Source organism: Lutra lutra, chromosome 17 (genome assembly GCF_902655055.1).
Source record: "Lutra lutra chromosome 17, mLutLut1.2, whole genome shotgun sequence".
Taxonomy (NCBI): domain Eukaryota; kingdom Metazoa; phylum Chordata; class Mammalia; order Carnivora; family Mustelidae; genus Lutra; species Lutra lutra.
This window is the reverse complement of record NC_062294.1, coordinates 57,608,607-57,625,106: the sequence shown is the minus strand read 5'-3', so window position 1 is coordinate 57,625,106 and position 16,500 is coordinate 57,608,607. Positions and strand designations below refer to the sequence as shown.

At 57.7% G+C, this 16,500-nt stretch overlaps 2 protein-coding genes across 4 annotated transcripts; both read left to right on the top strand.

Moving 5' to 3' along the window:
* Positions 1 to 4,425: 4,425 nt before the first annotated feature.
* SBK3 (SH3 domain binding kinase family member 3) lies at positions 4,426 to 9,800 on the top strand. The gene is made up of 4 exons (XM_047712303.1): positions 4,426 to 5,015; positions 5,537 to 5,687; positions 6,196 to 6,398; positions 7,851 to 9,800. The coding sequence occupies exons 1-4, from the start codon at positions 4,971 to 4,973 to the stop codon at positions 8,538 to 8,540; spliced, it is 1,089 nt and encodes a 362-aa protein (XP_047568259.1). The 5' UTR covers positions 4,426 to 4,970; the 3' UTR covers positions 8,541 to 9,800.
* A 1,074-nt stretch (positions 9,801 to 10,874) lies between these two features.
* On the top strand, positions 10,875 to 15,580 carry SBK2 (SH3 domain binding kinase family member 2). 3 transcript variants are annotated; one of them, XM_047712480.1, is made up of 4 exons: positions 10,875 to 10,955; positions 12,100 to 12,354; positions 13,935 to 14,137; positions 14,436 to 15,580. In XM_047712480.1, exons 2-4 carry the CDS (start codon positions 12,102 to 12,104, stop codon positions 15,027 to 15,029), a joined length of 1,050 nt encoding a protein of 349 aa, XP_047568436.1. In that variant the 5' UTR covers positions 10,875 to 10,955; positions 12,100 to 12,101; the 3' UTR covers positions 15,030 to 15,580. The 3 variants fall into 3 exon arrangements, with proteins under 3 accessions (XP_047568436.1, XP_047568435.1, XP_047568434.1); XM_047712479.1 differs by having other exon boundaries at positions 10,926 to 11,012; XM_047712478.1 differs by lacking the exon at positions 10,875 to 10,955 and adding an exon at positions 11,624 to 11,756.
* The last annotated feature ends 920 nt before the right edge of the window (positions 15,581 to 16,500 follow it).

Genomic DNA, 16,500 nt, shown 5'->3' with positions numbered 1-16,500 from the left:
TTAGCGGGTAGACGAGTTTGCAAATACGAAATCCACAAATAATGCAGGTGACAATATACGCAAAACATTGCCACGGTGTCATGGAATTAATAGAAAAGTTGTTAGGGAGAGAGCTTTCTTCTCTCTGGAGCTAAGTCTTTGAAAACCACGGTCTGTTTTGCACTCCTAGGAGTTCTCAATTTGGACCAGCCACGTTTCAAGGGCTTAAGAGCCACACGTGGCTGGTGGCTTCTGTATCACACGGTGCCAGTCCCTGTGGCTTTCTTCAGATTCTCAGAGGGGCCTACAAACTTAAAAGAATGATGATAATAGGTTGATGCCGGATAGAACCCCCTCAGAGAGCGCGTGACAGTACCAAAGTGAGCCCCTTAGCACGGGGAGCGCAGGGGAGGGAGAATATTCTTTGCATCCTGGCTTGTAAGAGCGCAGGATGGGAGAGACATAGAGGGTCTGTCATCCACAGAACCGGATCCCTGGAAGAGGGCAGGTTCACGGGCTAGAATACGCAGCATCCCTGCCAAGCAAAGAGCCCGAGCTCCGTGTAACCACAGATGAAGTTTGCAAAATCGGGGTTGGGCTGGTGAGGACAAAAGCCAGCTGCGGAAGGTCACCGATGTGATACTATTTATATGACATTTAACCACAGGCATGGTGAACCCCCCATTGCAGCCATGTGTTTATCCGTATGTAGCAAATGCATTTTTCTCATGAATAACAAATACCTCTTTAGTGGTAGTGGTTACTTCAGGGAGGGAAGGGGAAGATTTGGACTGGGGTAAGGACAACACAGGTTCCAATTACAGTAGAAACGTTCTCTTTCTTCAGCTGGATAGTGGTGGATAGACAGATACTCATTAGGTTATTTGGGATACTTTGGGTGCGTTGGCTAAAATATTCCATAGCAAGGTTTTCTGTGCCTATGAAGAAGCAGGCTCCCTGCTGAGGGGGTAGCCTGATGTGGGGCTCGATCACGGGACCTTGAGATCATGAGCTGAGCCGAAGGCAGACGCTTAAGGACTGAGCCACCCAGGCGCCCCTCATCTATTATTTTATTTGGTAATATTTATTCAACGAACGTATGAGCCAAGGGGTACCACGGGGCACCAGAGAGAAAACAGAATTATGTTCTCAGAACCAGGAGTGAAGACAGCCCAGCCTTCATCACAAGACTGTCAACTGTACCACAATAACGATTAAAAGCCAAGATTTTGATTTATCAGTTTGTCATCTTATTCTTCCAGACAAAACAAATCAATTTAATCTTATCACTTTTTTTTCTTCAATTGATCTTTTTTTTTTTTTTTTTGGCCTGGCACTGGGGTGGGAGGGCAAGTGGGTTAAGTTGTCAAGTTCACAGTCTTTGAAGTGTAACTCAATTTTTTATGTGATCTTTCCATATATATTTTATTCAGTAAGCTTATTTGGAAAAAAATATAAAATATATAAATAATAGGGTGCCCAGTTGGCTCAGTTGGTGGAGTGTGTGGCTCCTGATTTTAGGTCATGAGTTCGAGCCCCACATTGGGTGTAAAGATTACTTAAAAAATCTAATCTTTAAAATACGTATATAACCAGGACACCTGAGTAGCTCAGTGGGTTAAGCATCTGCCTTCGGCTCAGGTCATGATCCTGGGGTCCTGGGATCGAGCCCCACATCGGGCTCCCTGCTCAGCGGGGAGCCTGCTTCTCCCTATCCCTGCTGCTCTCCCTGCTTGTGCTCTCTTGCTCTCTCTCATAAATAAATAAGATTAAAAATCTTTAAAAAATAACAATTTAAAAATATATAAGATATATACACTACTATGCATACGATAGTATATACTATATATAATATAATTATTATACAAGGTAATGCAGGTTACATCTATTATTCTATTATATACAATATGTAACATATTATAAATGTAACACATACTGTAATGTGAAATGTCTCCCACTCAGAGAATGCTCTGGGTAGAACCTGCAATTGCTCCCATCTCATAAGGAGGACACTGAGGCACGGGGGCAGTTGGACACTTGTGGGAGAGCACTCGCTGGGCCAGGAGGGACTGAACTAGGACAGTCCCTGGAAGAGCCCTTGGGGACGGGAGGAGGGGACGGGCTGGAGGCCTAGAGGCCAACTTTAATGAGGGTGTGTGCACCTTGGGGGCCCGGACTGGAGCGTCCCCGACCTGCACCCGCCTTCTCCAGGTCACTCCGGGTGACCCTGTGGGGCAGTGCTGCTAAATGGGGAGGTGCAAAGCTCCCCGGATCATCAGTGAGCCTCCCAGGGGGCCGGGGGGGGCAGTGAGGCCTGCGGCGTCCCCCCTTGCCCTCCTCCCAGCAGACCCAGGTGGCTCCACAGCCTGACCTTCTGGCTCTAGCTGAACAGCTGCTCTGCGGTCCCCGCGGGCCCCCTGGGTGCACACATCCGGCCCCAAGTCCCCAGTGGAAGAATTTGGCTCCTGTCAGACACCGGGGGGGTCTGCCTTCCTCCAGCTGCCCAGCTAGGGGACAGCGAGTGACCAGAGGCCACAGACCCTCGTGGAGGCCTGTCTCTTCCTCTCAGTGACTGCGGACCACTACCTCAGTTTCCCCATCTGTGAATCGGAAACCATGTCCTACCGGTCCACGGCTTGTAGGGAGGATTCCACAAAGTCTTAAATTAAAAAAAAAAAAAAATTCAAATAGTACAAAAGGCACAGCAACGGAAAGCTCCCCAGGAGCTGGGTGTCTTCACCCACCACTGACCCAACCGTGGCATCAACAGATGATTTATTTGGGCAAACTGGGGCGCGCAGAATAGGACTGGGCATCAGCTGGACTTCTGGAATGACTGTTCGATGCCACAAAATGCAATCGGTAAAAGCTTTGCAACTGAGCTGGGAAAGATCCCTCCCGTCACAGAGCGGGAGACCGCGGAGTGGCGATGCGCTCTCGGGCTGCCTGTCGTGTGTCTGACAACAGTCAGCTTTGCATGAGGAAAAACGTCCAGCATAACCAAAAATAAAGAGTAAAAGGAACCTGGTATCCGCACGTTGCCAGGTGAGCACGGCTCCGTCGCTGCCCCCCGCCCCCCGCAGCTTCACCCCCCGGCCATTGGTGGATGTTCTCTTGCGGGAGTATTTGAAAGCAGACACCGGCCGGGACACCATTTCAGCCAAGAAGATTTCGGTAGGCTGCGGTTGACTTTGCAATACTTCATTCCGCCCACCAGGAAACAGATACAGCGAGCACTGGAAAATGCCAACAGGAGAAGTCTGGTCAGGATGCTGGAGGGTGTTCACGGTGGGGCTCTTAGGGCTTCTCTGCACGTTTGCAGAGGTTTTCACCAGCAAACCCCCCAAAGATCAAAGAGCAAAGGAAGTTCTCTCTCTGCTACCAGCCCCACCCCCTGCCAGGGTTCCCAGGGGCAACGTGCTTGCCAGCTTCCCTCCCCGGGATCCTTCCAGAGTCTGGGTAGCGTAGTTGCTGTGTCTTTATTAATAGCAGGATTGGAGTAGTAGTGAAACCAAGTCGGGCAAAACTCAGGGCTGTGAGTCACTCGGACCTGGCTCAGGGCCCCCCAGATGCCTCCTCCCACTCTGACCTTGTGCACGGCAGTCCCAGCTCCCAACCTCAGTTTCCTGCTCTGTAAACTGGGGATAAATCCTCACCCTTGCTGGATGGCTGGGAGGATCCAGGGTAAAGCCCCACCCCAGCCCTACCCAGAACCAGGCTCAGGGCAGGTGCTGAGAACATAAAGAAGTCCTTTCACCAGTGTACCACCTGGTCATTAGAGCTCCTGGGTCTGAGAGAGGAGGGACTGGGGGCTGGACTCCTGGGTCTGAGGGAGGAGGAGATGGGGTTTGGATTTCTGGTCTGAGGGAGGAGAGACTGACGGTCTGGTATCTTGGGTCTAAGGGAGGAGGGGTCTGGGGGCCTGGACTCCTGGGTCTGAGGGAGGAGGCTGGAGGAGGCTGGACTCTGGGTCTGAGGGAGGAGGGGTCTGGGGGCCTGGACTCCTGGGTCTGAGGGAGGAGGGGGCTGGAGGCCTGGACTCCTGGGTCTGAGGGAGAAGGCAGCTGGGGGTGGGGACTTGGTATTAAAGAGCAGGGCTTTGGGAACAGTCTCCCTTATTCCTGGAGGCCAGACTCCCATCCCATGGAGGAAGGCACAAAGCATGGTGCTCTGGGTCTCCCATCCCAAGTAAGGTATGTGAAGAGGCCCTGTCTCCCCTTTTCTCACTGCCATCAGGCCTGGCCCTTGGGGGTTCACAATACATTTTGTCCCCTCTGTCCTGGGACCAGAGCCCAGAGTCCAAGCTGGTCTAAGTTTGGAAGGGGGAGGGAGGGGGGCAGCGGGTCAGAGGGGGTGAGGGAGGGGTGTGGGGGGGACAGGATGTCTCTGAGCTGTCACACACACCCCTATCTCGGGCCCAGAGAAAGGGAGGGACAAAGGCTCTGAGAGAGAGTCAGGAACAAAGACGGGAGGAGGGAGACAGAGAGACACTGGGGAGAGCAGGCCAGAGCACAGCCGAGTGGGAGAACAGAGAAAGAGTGAAAGTGTGGGATATCCTGAATGACAAACAGTGGTGACAACAGTGGGGAGTGTGGGAGACGAGACACAGGATAGGGAGACCCACCCAGAGAATCGAGAGCTGGGATAGGGGCAAGACAGTGGCAGGAAGGCTGGTGGAGAGAGACTGGGAGATAGACAGTCCCACAGAAGCAAAGATACCGCGAGGTTGGAGAGGGGAAGGAGGTGTGAGACAGAGCAGAGAGATCAGCAGGATAGTGCAGACGGACAGACAGAGACCAGGCTGTCTGGAGGCAGGAGTCCGGCAGAGGACGGTGAAGAAATCCTCTGACTCAGACAGGCAGAGAGAGACTGAGGCCGACCCTTTCCGACGGGCTCTAGACCTCAGCTCTGTGGGGCACAGTGGGACGCAGGCGACCCAGACAAGGGGTGCTGGCTCGTGCAAGGTCCAGCGGACGCCAGGGGTCTCTGAAATGGAGCTCAGGGAGCCCGAGAACCATGAGGATGGGGACCCAGAGGTGAGAGACGGGAGACAAGAAAGAGAGAGAGATGCAGAAAAACAGAGTCAGAGATAGACACAAAGAGGGACATGGACAAACACAGAGGGATGGAAGAGACAGGGAAACAGAGAAACAGAGAGACCCAGAATAACACCAACCCGAGGACACAAAGCTAGACTCAGGCCGCCAGGGCAATGGACTCAGAAACAAAGGACGGGAAGCAACAGGGAGAGGATGGAGAGAGAGATGGGTGCAGTGAGGGTTGTGTGAGCTGAGCGTGAAGTCCCAGCCGGGGCTGGGGGCTTCTGGTGGTTCCCAGAGATGGGCAGGGTCTCTGAGACAATCACCCCGACCCTGCCAGGACACAAAAACAGGTGGCCCAAGGCCGGTGAGTCACTGTGACTCATCCTCCTCCCTGGGGACAATGACCCCATTACCCTGGCACCCCACCCCAGCCCTGGGCTGGACCTCCAGTTTCCCCCACCACTCTCAGGGGGCCCCAGACTCACCCCCTCCCCACCTCTGCTCCTCTCCGACAGGAGGACACAGCTACAGCCCTCCAGCGGCTCGTGGAGCTGACAGCCACCAGGGTGACCCCAGTGAGGAATCTACGTGTCCCGTACCGCCTCATCCGAGAGCTCGGCTCTGGCTCCTATGGCCGTGTACTCCTTGCCCGGCCTCGCCAAGGAGGTGAGTTTGGCCACCAAAGGGCAGACTCCAGCATGTCCCTAGAATAGGATTCTCAGAAGCCACCGAGACAAGGGGCATCCCCAGGAGATGACAGGAACCCTGGTCGGGGGCACTCAGAAAGTGAAGAGCTCTTTGATCTTCCAATAAACAGAGCTAGCCCAAGGAAGACTTACTTGCCCGAGGTCACACAACAAGGCAGGAGTGAAGTTTGGATTGGAGCTCAGGTCACCATGTTCCCTACTTGACTCAAGAGAAAACTGAGGCTCAGAGAGGGTAAAGCAGTTGTGTGAGGCCACACAGCAGAATAGGGAGTCCTCAGGGATGGTCACCTTTAACCCCTACTTCACACAGGGACAGACTGGAAGCTGAGAAATGTCAGACACTATTCCCTCCCATTCTTGTTTTACACATGAAACATCTGAGGTTCAGAGAGGTTAAGCAGGTTGCCTAAGACCCCACAACAAGATCAAAGCTCTCTGAGTTCCTTCTGCTCCCTTCTACCTGGCAGGACCTGCTGTGGCCCTGAAGGTACTTCGTCGGGATTCGGTCCTGAGGACCACCTTCCTGAGAGAGTTCTGTGTGGGCCGCTGTGTCTCTTCACACCCAGGCTTACTGCAGACTCTGGCAGGACCCCTGCAAAGCCCCCGACACTTCGCCTTCGCCCAGGAGTACGCGCCATATGGGGACCTCAGCGGGATGCTGAAGGAACGGGTGAGGCGGGTGGGGACCAAAGGCCAGAAAGGCTTATCCCATGTACAACTGTCCCTAACCCATTTCTAGCTCCAATCCTGACACCCAAATCAGTGCTCAACCTAGCCCTTCCCTAAGCCCCAGACACCCTCCTTATTTCTAACTCTGGGTGCAATCCCATGCCTAACCCTAACCTAATCCACCCAACCATCCCACCACAAGTTTGCATGAGCAGGGACTTGGGGTTGGGTTGGGAATGAGATTAGGGGTGAAATTTTAGTTAGCACTGGGATTGGGAGTGTGGGCATGTGTGGAGTGGGGTGGGTTGATTATAGATTGGTAATGGGTGTAGAAAGTATGGATGGGGTTGCAGAGTGAGATAGGGATGGTTCACGATATGTATACAGAATGAGTTGGAGATCGGAGATGAGTAATGAGGTTCTTTCTGCTGAGGAGACCAGGTCAGGACTGAATTCATGAGATTCTGAGGGTACATGAGTTTGAAGATTAGGATGGAGCCAATTTTAGGAATAAATTTTGGATTTCAGACAGGGTTAGAGATAAGCAGAAGGAAAGAAAGAAGGGAGGGAGACAGATGAATGGGCAGAGAAATGGATGGATGGATGGAAAGACAAGTGGATGGATGAAAAGATGGCTGGATTGAGGGGTTGATGGATGGTAGACAGATGGGAAGATGGATGGATGGATGGATGCATACATGCATGGGTAGATGGAGAGATGGATGGAAAGATGGGGAGATGGTGGATGGATGAAGAGATGGATTGATGGGTGGGTGGGTGGATGGGTAGATGGAAGGAAAGATGGGAGAGTGGCTGGATGGTGGATGGATGAAAAGATGGCTGGGTTGATGGGTGGCAGATAAATGGAAGGAAGCAAGGAAGAACAAATGGATGGATTTTGGATAACAAATAATTCAATACTTGATTGGATTGCTGACTGGCTGGTAGAATGGAAGCTAAGCAGAAACACTGCTGTGTAAACTTGAATGGATGAGTGGTTTGACGGATGGATTGATTTATCAATCCAATGAAGTAAACTGACTTCAGAATGGTGTCTGAGTTAGAGAATTAAATTAGTAGGAATTCTACTAGTAGTAGAATCTAAATTAGTAGGAACTAAGATTGGGATTAAGTATGAGATTTCAGTTCCCATTGGAGATCTAGGAGATCAGGCTAGAGGAAACAGGATATGTAAGGAGGGGGTTTGAGTTAGGGTTAGAAGAAAGCTTGGTGGAAGCTAAAACAGCTTCTGGTTCAGTCTGGGGTTCTGGTGATGACATACTGGGGGTTGGAATACAGAGGTTGTAACAAGGTGTGGCTGAGGATAACCTGGAGACGGTGTTGGGGGACACTAGAGGTAGCCACTGGTCTGAGGTTCTGAATTCTTGATCTCCAAGAAACCAAATAAAGAAGGAGCCAAGGCACCCTGACCTTCATCTCTCCTTGACCCCAGGGCCTCCCAGAGCTGTTGGTGAAGCGGGTGATGGCCCAGCTGGCTGGAGCCCTGGACTTCCTCCATGGCCGGGGGCTCGTCCATGCGGATGTCAAACCAGACAACGTGCTGGTCTTTGATCCTGTCTGCAGCCGTGTGGCCCTAGGTGACTTGGGTCTGACCCGGCCCGAGGGCAGTCCAACCCCTGCCCCACCAGGGCCACTACCCTCTGCCCCACCCGAGCTCTGCCTCCTGCTGCCACCTGAGACCCTGCCCCTGCGACCAGCTTTGGATTCCTGGGGCCTGGGGGTGCTTCTCTTCTGCACTGCCACCGCCTGCTTCCCTTGGGACGTGGCACTGGCCCCGGACCCTGAGTTTGAGACCTTTGCTGGTTGGATGACCACCAGGCCCCAACCCCCTCGGCCACCCCCCCCTTGGGACCAGTTTGCTCCCCCAGCTCTGGCATTGCTCCAGGGGCTCCTAGACCTGGATCCTGATACTAGGAGCCCCCCACTGGTTGTCCTGGACTTCTTGGGGGACGAATGGGGGCTAGAGAGGAACAGAGAGGGACCTGGGGGCTTGGGGGGCATGTCTAGTGAAGATGGGGAGGAGGAGGAAGAGCGGGGAGCAAGCCTGGAGGAGTGGACAGATGAGGAGGAGGAAGAGGACAAAGATGGCAGGAGGATGGGGACAGATGGGGGAGCTCCCTGACCAGGTGACTGAGACAGGTGGTCAGAGCCTGGGCCAATGGCCCCTCCCCCAGCACCCCCCTGCCCGGCCACCTGGATGACAGCTGCTCCCCGGAGGACGGAGATGGAACACAGTGCATCTCTCCCTGCTGAGGGCTGGACTGGGAAGCACAATTCCCCTCTCAGCTGAGGACCTAGGAGTCCAAGAGTCAGCCCCTCCTCCCTCAGACTGGAGTCCAGGCCCCCAGCCCCCTCCTCTCTCAAGGACCCTTCCTCTTCCTTCTGTCCTGACTGTGCTTTCTTGAAGGAAGGCTCTGCTCCCCATAGACACGTTTCCGCATTGCGGGGACCTGCCGAGTGTCTCTCACGGAGCTCTGACCGGGCCACTCGTCCCCACTGCCACCTGGTTGACTCTCGCCGTCCATGGCACTATGAGTTCTCAAGATCCAGCACCATGGAAACCTCACCCTCCACCTCTTCCATTTCCTTGGACTCCGGGTGACACTGGGGCGGTCACTCATCCTGTCTGGACCTAAATCCTTGCACGCACACATGCACTGTCCTGCCACTGGCCCTCTGCGCATAGTGCATCCTCCCCCGAGAACTTTACTCACAGCTCAGTGCCTCCAAGCCCTCTCCAGCCTCGTTGGAACCTATACCTAGGCGACCTCTGTCTCCCATGGTTTTCCGCCTCACCTGTTGGGCTGTCCGTGGTGGACTTGGCTTTCCTCCTTTCGACATCTTTTCAGTTCTGCTCCCGCTGGACGAGGGATTCTGCTCCCCATTGTGCCAGCTCCCTACCAGCACGGAGCAGCGAGGTGTGGGGCTGTCCCAGCTTCGTGGGCCTCGGAGTCTGCACTGAGAGCCCCGGGCCCAGCTGGGACGTTCGCCCTCCCGCCTGCAGCACGAGCCTGATGGCTGGGGCTTCCCACCTGCGGGGCATCCCAGGCCCTTCCCAGGGCCCAGCTCAGGCTCCCCATCCCAGGGAATCTGCCCTGTGTGCTTTCTACACTCAAAAGAGGGGTTCACCAAGTGCCGTGTGGTGTCCTGGATCGGACCCGGGACAGAAGGCGGTTGGCGGAAGCACTGCTAAGACCTGATCGAGTCTACGCAGGGTCTAGCCTGACTGATGACTCCTTTGTTTGGACAAATGTACCCTTGCCTGCGTGAGATACCAGCCTGGCGGGGAGCTGGGGACGGCCTGGCGGTTCTCTGCACCATCCTTCCAGCTGTTCTGGAAATTGAAAACTATTCTGAAATAAAAGGAATTTGTTTAAAAAAATGAAGGGAGGGGCGCCTGGGTGGCTCAATGGGTTAAGCCGCTGCCTTCGGCTCAGGTCATGATCTCGGGGTCCTGGGATCAAGTCCCGCATCGGGCTCTCTGCTCAGCAGGGAGCCTGCTTCCCTCTCTCTCTCTCTGCCTGCCTCTCCATCTACTTGTGATCTCTCTCTGTCAAATAAATAAATAAAATCTTTAAAAAAAAAAAAATGAAGGGAGTTTCACAGTGGTCATCTTGCTGCAAACCAAGGAAAGGATGTGAATCCTGGGCCCCCAGCCCCTCCTCCATCAGGCCCAGGAGTGCCTGCCTTGCCCCGCACCCACCAACTCTGAAGTCTGTAGATGCAGAATGAGGACCTCCCCCCACCTGCCCCTCCCAGTTGCTGCACCACCTGCTTCCCCTCTGCCCCAAGTCTGACATCATCTCTCACTGCATCGTTCTGGAATCTGGTTGTCTCATCCTTTCCCCAAACAGGACCCCAGTGTCCGATCCCCTGAACACCCCTGACGAAACACTTGTGTCTGATCTGTCACTGGGGTATTGATGGGGCAGCTGGTGGGGTCATGGCAGGGCCAAACTAGAGAAAGGAGTTCATCCTCCACAGGGGCTTGGACTCCTGGGTCTGAGGGAGGAGGGGCTGGGGGTCTGGACTCCTGGTCTGAGGGAGGAGGGGCTGGGGGTCTGGACTCCTGGTCTGAGGGAGGAGGGGCTGGGGGTCAGGACTCCTGCTCTGAGGGAGGAGGGGCTGGGGGCCTGGACTCCTGGGTCTGAGGGAGGAGGGGCCTGGGGTCTGGACTCCTGGGTCTGAGGGAGGAGGGGCTGGGGGCCTGGACTCCTGGGTCTGAGGGAGGAGGGTCCTGGGGTCTGGACTCCTGGATCTGAGGGAGGAGGGACTGGGGGCCTGGACTCCCTGGTGTGAGAGCGGAAGAGGCTCTGGGCCTGGGTCTGGGACAGATTTCTGGCGGCAGCCAGTTCTAGGAGTCAACACACGATGTCGCTCTGGCCCTAGTGGGGTAGAAGAGGCGGGTCTAGGGGCGGGGCTTACGACCCCCTAGGTGGGGGCGGGGTCTGCTCCTGGGCAGGCCTCTGCTGGCATGGGATCTAGAGCTGGGCACTGACCACAGCGAGCAGCGAAGGGTCAGGCAAGCTTGGAGAAGGTGAGGTTTGGAGGCCGGATCGCAGGTCAGGAGGAGGCAAGGGTTAAACAGCCTGAGGTGGGCAGCACCTGAGAGTGAAGCACACAGCTGACCCAAGTCCCGGGTGCCTCAGAGGGTCAGGGGCTGAACTTCGAGGCTCTAGAGTGGTTAAGTGTTAGGGAAACAGAGTCTGGGAGTCATAAGATGTGTGAGTTGTGTAACGTTCCAGGAGAGGGGTGGGCTGGCGGTCCAGACTCCACATCTGATGGAGAAGGGGCAGGGTGCCTGGACTTCAGGTCTGAGGGAGGAGGGGCTGGAGGCCTGGACTCCTGGGTCTGAGGGAGGAGGGGCTGGGGGTCTGGACTCCTGGATCTGAGGGAGGAGGGGGATGGGGGCCTGGACTCCTGGGTCTGAGGGAGGAGGTGTTGGGGGCCCAGACTCCTGGGTCTGAGGGAGGAGGTGTTGGGGGCCCGGACTCCTGGGTCTGAGGGAGGAGGTGTTGGGGGCCCGGACTCCTGGGTCTGAGGGAGGAGGGGCTGGGGGCCCGGACTCCTGGGTCTGAGGGAGCAGGGGCTGGGGGCCCGGACTCCTGGGTCTGAGACAGGAGGAGGGGCTGGGGGTATAAGAGTTGGACCCCAGGCGTCTCAAGGACTTGGTGCTCCCAAGTGCTTGCTCCCACCCAGGTCCCAGCCGTCCCCCAAGGCCCTGGTGTGCGCAGCCGCCGTCTCCAGCCTCTGGAGGCAGAGAGCACCTGTTTGCTCGTAGGAGAAAGAGGCTACTCATCCAGCCCCAGGGCCCAAGTCTGTTTGCTTTGGAAACAAGGTGGGGTGTCTCAAGTTATCTGGTTCATCTTTCACCCTTGGGCCATCGGGTGGCGCCAGGATGTGGGGGCAGGGGCGAGAGCCATCTGCGACCTGAGGCTTGACATTACCCTGACCAGCAACTGGTTTCCCCACTCCTCAGATGCTCCAATGAAGAGGGAGACTGAGTCACAATGAAAAGTGTCATTGAGCCCTTAGCCCCTTCTTCCCTCAGACCCAAGAGTCCAGACCCCCAGTCCCTGCTCCCTCAGACCCAGGAGTCCAGACCCCTGGCCCCCTCCTTCCTCAGACCCATGTCTAGCAGGACCTGGGCTCTGGGTCACTGTCTCTACTCTGCCCCGCAGAGATGCCCGGCAAACAGTCAGATGAGGAACAGGTGGAGGCAGGGGCTGCCGAAAATGTAGCTGAGGAGGACCTAGGGGGCCTCACGGCAGAGGAGCTTCGGCAGGGCCAGGAGGCAGCCCTGGAGCTAGAGGACATGATGGCGCTAAGTGCGCAGACCCTGGTCCGGGCCGAGGTGGACGAGCTTTACCAGCAAGTGCGTTCCCTGGGCCAGGGCCGCTTTGGCCGGGTCCTGCTGGTCACCCATCGTCAGAAAGGTACCAGGGCCTGGAGACAGTTGCAGGAGGGTCAGAGGGTGGTTGAATGGGTCACAACAGGTGCCCACCGAGGCCGGGAAGTGTAAGCAGGAATCACGTGTTGCCTCTGCCCCCCCGCCCCCAAGGCTGTGTGTTCTTGGGACTCTCCCCTGCCCTGAGCCTCAGCTCCTCCTTCGAGAATGTGGGTGACTGAGCATATGTCGACGGCTGTAGTACCCGAGAGAAAGGGGAGCAGACAGAGCCCTCCCCTGTGGTTGTCCCCCGCGGGCTGGCTTCGTCTGGAACTTTCTGGCCCGGCGTGCATACATCCTGTGTTGGTCCCCTGAGCCGGGCACAGTGTGGATGGAACTCAGAGTCAGCATCGACGCAGGGCACGCCTAGCAAGGCTGCCCAGGGGCTCGGCCCTTGGTGCTCGGAACCCAGAGCTGAGTCCGCGAGGCCTGCCTCCACGGCGGAGCTCCAGCCTGCACAGGGGGAGGGTGTGCAAGTGCGCCCGGCCAGCTGGCGCCGAGCTCTGCATGCTGGGGCTGCGGCGGGGGTGCTGGTTGGCCTCAAACAGCAGGAGTCCACCTTCTCGTGCTCCTGGAGGCAGAAGTCCCCAGGCAGAAGTCCCCAAGCAGGTGTGTCCCCGTGTGTGTCCGCACCTGTGTGTCTGCGTCCGGTTCCTCGTTCTTTAAGGACACCGGTCACAGTGGATTGGGGCCCACCCCAGGGACCGCGTTTTACCTCTTTCAAGACTATCTCCAGACAGGGCTCTGTTCTGCGAAAGGCTGTGAGGACTTCTTCCACCTCTGGATTCGGGGACGGGGGTGCATGGTTCAGCCCACATCAGAGACTGATGCAAAGAGCAAGAGGTCCAGACATGGGTCCTCCCTGACTGTGGAGGCACAAGGCCTAACGGGGGGCCCAGGGGACCATGCTTTGTTGTACCTCCTGGATGCGGGCCCCTGAGCTGGAGGGGTCTGGGGCCCAGCACTCACAGCCCCAAGGGACGGACGCCATCAGAAATGACAGTGGCACATGCCACCATGGCTGAGGTCCAGGGCGCTGCTGCATCCAGCCGGGGGACAGAAGGACAGTGGTCCGCATGTGAAGCAAGGAGGTGACCTCTGTCCATCACTCCTGGGCTCCTGGTGAGGGCAGCGGGCGACTCTGCAGGTGAAGAAGCCAGAGTTCCTGCCCTCAGGGGACCTACACTCTTGGGAACTGTTTGCATGAAGGTTCCTCCTGGGATGACGGCCCCAGGGCAGAGCATCCCTTCTGCATTCCCTGCGGCTTTGGGGCTCGGGTTTGCTGGAGCCAGGAGCCAAACGAAGTCATCTGAAGTTCCAAGTGCAGTTTCCCAGGGGCCCCCCATCTGTTCCAACACAGGAGAGCAGAAAATCACCAAATGCTGCGTTACTGTTGTTATTAATTACCACGGACGGCGTTTTTGTGGCCACGCGGCGTGTAGGGTTGCATGGCAGGGAGGAGGTGGCAGTGGCACTGGGGAGAGAGTCTGGGCCGGAGGGGGGGCAGGGGGGCGGCCAGGGTGACCCTCGGCTCCTTCATTCCCTCCACTCCTGTCCCTGCTGCCCCAGGCACGACCCTGGCGTTGAAACAGCTCCTGAAGGCGTCCACTTCCCTCCGTGGCTTCCTGTATGAGTTCTGCGTGGGCCTCTCGCTGGGCACGCACCCAGCCATAGTCACGGCCTACGGCATTGGCATTGAGTCGGCCGACTCCTACAGCTTCCTGACAGAGCCCGTCCTGTATGGGGACCTCATCACCTTCATCCAGCCCAAGGTGGGTAGGTGGGCCCCTCCGTGGGCCCCTCTGGAGTTCACAGATCACCACAGAACCAACGCTGTACCCTAGCGAGACTCGCCTGCCCTCATGGGCTCAGCCCAGGCCTCGAGGGGGTCATGTTAGATCTCCCCAGGGCTCACAGTCCCTCATGGGGTCATGCTGGGCCTCCCCATGGCAAGTCTGTTGGAGGTCCTTCATTGTCCTGGGCCCCCTGGGACTGAGGAGCACCTGCACGGTCTCAGTCCCCGGCCAGCTGTCCGCAGGGGCAGGAGGCCCTGACGCCTGTCCCCCGCAGGTGGGCCTCCCGCAGCCGGCAGTCCAGCGCTGTGCGGCCCAGCTGGCCTCGGCCCTGGAGCACGTCCACTCCCGGGGCCTGGTGTACCGGGACATCAAGCCCGAGAACGTGCTGGTGTGTGACCCGGCCTGCCAGCGGGTCAAGCTCACCGACTTCGGCCACACGAGGCCGCGTGGGACGCTGCTGCGCCTGACTGGGCCGCCCATCCCTTACACGGCCCCTGAGCTCTGCTGCCCTCCGCCCCTGCCCGAGGGCCTGCCCATCCAGCCTGCCCTGGACGCCTGGGCGCTGGGGGTCCTGCTGTTCTGCCTGCTCACTGGCTACTTCCCCTGGGACCAACCCCTGGCTGAGGCTGACCCCTTCTACGAGGACTTCCTCATCTGGCAGGCGTCTAGCCAGCCCGACGACCGTCCTCAGCCCTGGTTCGGCCTGACACCCGTGGCCGACAGTCTCCTGTGGGGACTGCTGGACCCTCACCCCCGGAAGAGGAGCCCCGTGAGCTCCGTCCGGGACTACCTGGGGCGTCCCTGGAGGCAGCGGGAGGGGGAAGCTGAAGAGGTGGAGGAGGGGGATGTCGAGGAGGATGGAGAGTGAGGGGGGCAGCCCGAGCTCACCTTGCCTGTGGAGATACGGGAAGGGAACTGTGTGCCCGTGTCCTGAGGCTGCCTCCACCTTCTTGTGCTGGCTTTTGGCTTCTCTTTTCCCCGTTTCCCTCTTCCTTACCTCCCACATGGCCATCCCTCCTGTGGCCTAGGGGGCCCCTGAGACAGCTGCATGCCTGTCCCACCATCACCGTTCCCCAGGGCTTTGGCACCTGCTGTCCCCCTGCCCGAGGTCCTGTGGCTCCTTCCCTCGCCTCCCGCACACCCTCGGTGCTTCAGCTGCCCTGCTCAGTGAGGCCTGCCCTTGGCAGGCGAGGTCCCTGGCCCCGTGTTCCCACCACCTCCTTCTCCTCTGCTCCCTGCCCTCGGGGACGCTCATCCCCTTCCAGCTGTCCCCTTAGGTCCATGTGGTTCTTCTGTGTGTCCTGTGGGGGCAGGGGTCCCACCTGTCCTGTGAGGTGCCCCATGGAGCCGGCGCAGTCCTGGCTCAACGGAAGGGCCTCAGAGATGTCTGCTCAATAAACGCACCTGTCTGGTTCTGTGTCACCGCCTCTGTGTCCCTGTCTTCCAGTCCCCTCTCTCCTCCTGGGCCGGGTCTCCCCCACTCCCCCAGCCCTGCGTCTTCCGCCCACAGTCTGGGCTGGCCGTCGCCCTCTTCTCTCACCTAGCTTCACCCGGCACGTTGGTCTCCACGATGCTGCCGGCCTGTCCCTGTGGGGAAGACCCGACAGCATGTTGTCAGGGAGAGATCCGCAGAAGCCGAACACGGCCCCACGGTGTGGCCGTGCCTCGTGCCAGAGGCTGGCGCGGATGCATGTCAGGACGGGGAGAGCCTGTCTCTGCGCGGGCCCACATGTGAGCAGAGGCCTTGAGCATCAGAGCCGCCCACGGACGGGCACCGCGGCTGGACTGCGGCGGGGATTTCCGGGGATTTCTGCAGAGGTGTGTGTTCATAAGCCTCTGGGCTCAGGGCTGTGCACAAGTCGTGGTGTGTGTGGGGGACGCGGTGGGGTGTGACTCTGTCCTGGCCTGTGCGGGTGATGGGACTGTGTGTTTCATGGGTCCGAGTGTTTGAGCCTGTGTGTGAGGGGACAGCACGGAAGTCTGCGTGTGCTTGGCCCTGAGTGTGTGGACATCAGACCTGTGTTTGTATGTCCACAAGACCTTGAGCACGCGTGTGTGTAGCCGGAGGAGAAAAGTCAGCCAGACACGGCTGCCAGTCACCAGCTGGGCCCCTCTCTCCTTCACACCTTCCCCCGCCTTGCCCCGGCCCCTTCTTGGCCGCTGCCCTGTTTGCAAACACTCTGTCTTCCTCTCCTCGCCTTCTTTGGCCTCCCGCCCAGAGCAAGGCTACAACTCAGAGCTGGATCGAGTGTCACTCTCTCCCAGGCCCATACCACCCCCCCCCAGGGCCCCTGCTGTGGCCTCCTAGGTGTTGCCTGGACTGGGGAGGGGGGTGTTAA

What these genes read in the sequence shown, in the direction of transcription:
- SBK3 (XM_047712303.1), top strand. Translation starts at nt 4,971, where the DNA reads ATGGAGCTCAGGGAGCCCGAGAACCATGAGGATGGGGACCCAGAG. An exon ending in ATGAGGATGGGGACCCAGAG is followed by an intron (nt 5,016 to 5,536) that starts GTGAGAGACGGG and finishes CCTCTCCGACAG; the next exon opens with GAGGACACAGCTACAGCCCT. An exon ending in GCGGGATGCTGAAGGAACGG is followed by an intron (nt 6,399 to 7,850) that starts GTGAGGCGGGTG and finishes CCTTGACCCCAG; the next exon opens with GGCCTCCCAGAGCTGTTGGT.
- SBK2 (XM_047712480.1), top strand. Translation starts at nt 12,102, where the DNA reads ATGCCCGGCAAACAGTCAGATGAGGAACAGGTGGAGGCAGGGGCTGCC. An exon ending in GGTCACCCATCGTCAGAAAG is followed by an intron (nt 12,355 to 13,934) that starts GTACCAGGGCCT and finishes CTGCTGCCCCAG; the next exon opens with GCACGACCCTGGCGTTGAAA. An exon ending in TCACCTTCATCCAGCCCAAG is followed by an intron (nt 14,138 to 14,435) that starts GTGGGTAGGTGG and finishes TGTCCCCCGCAG; the next exon opens with GTGGGCCTCCCGCAGCCGGC.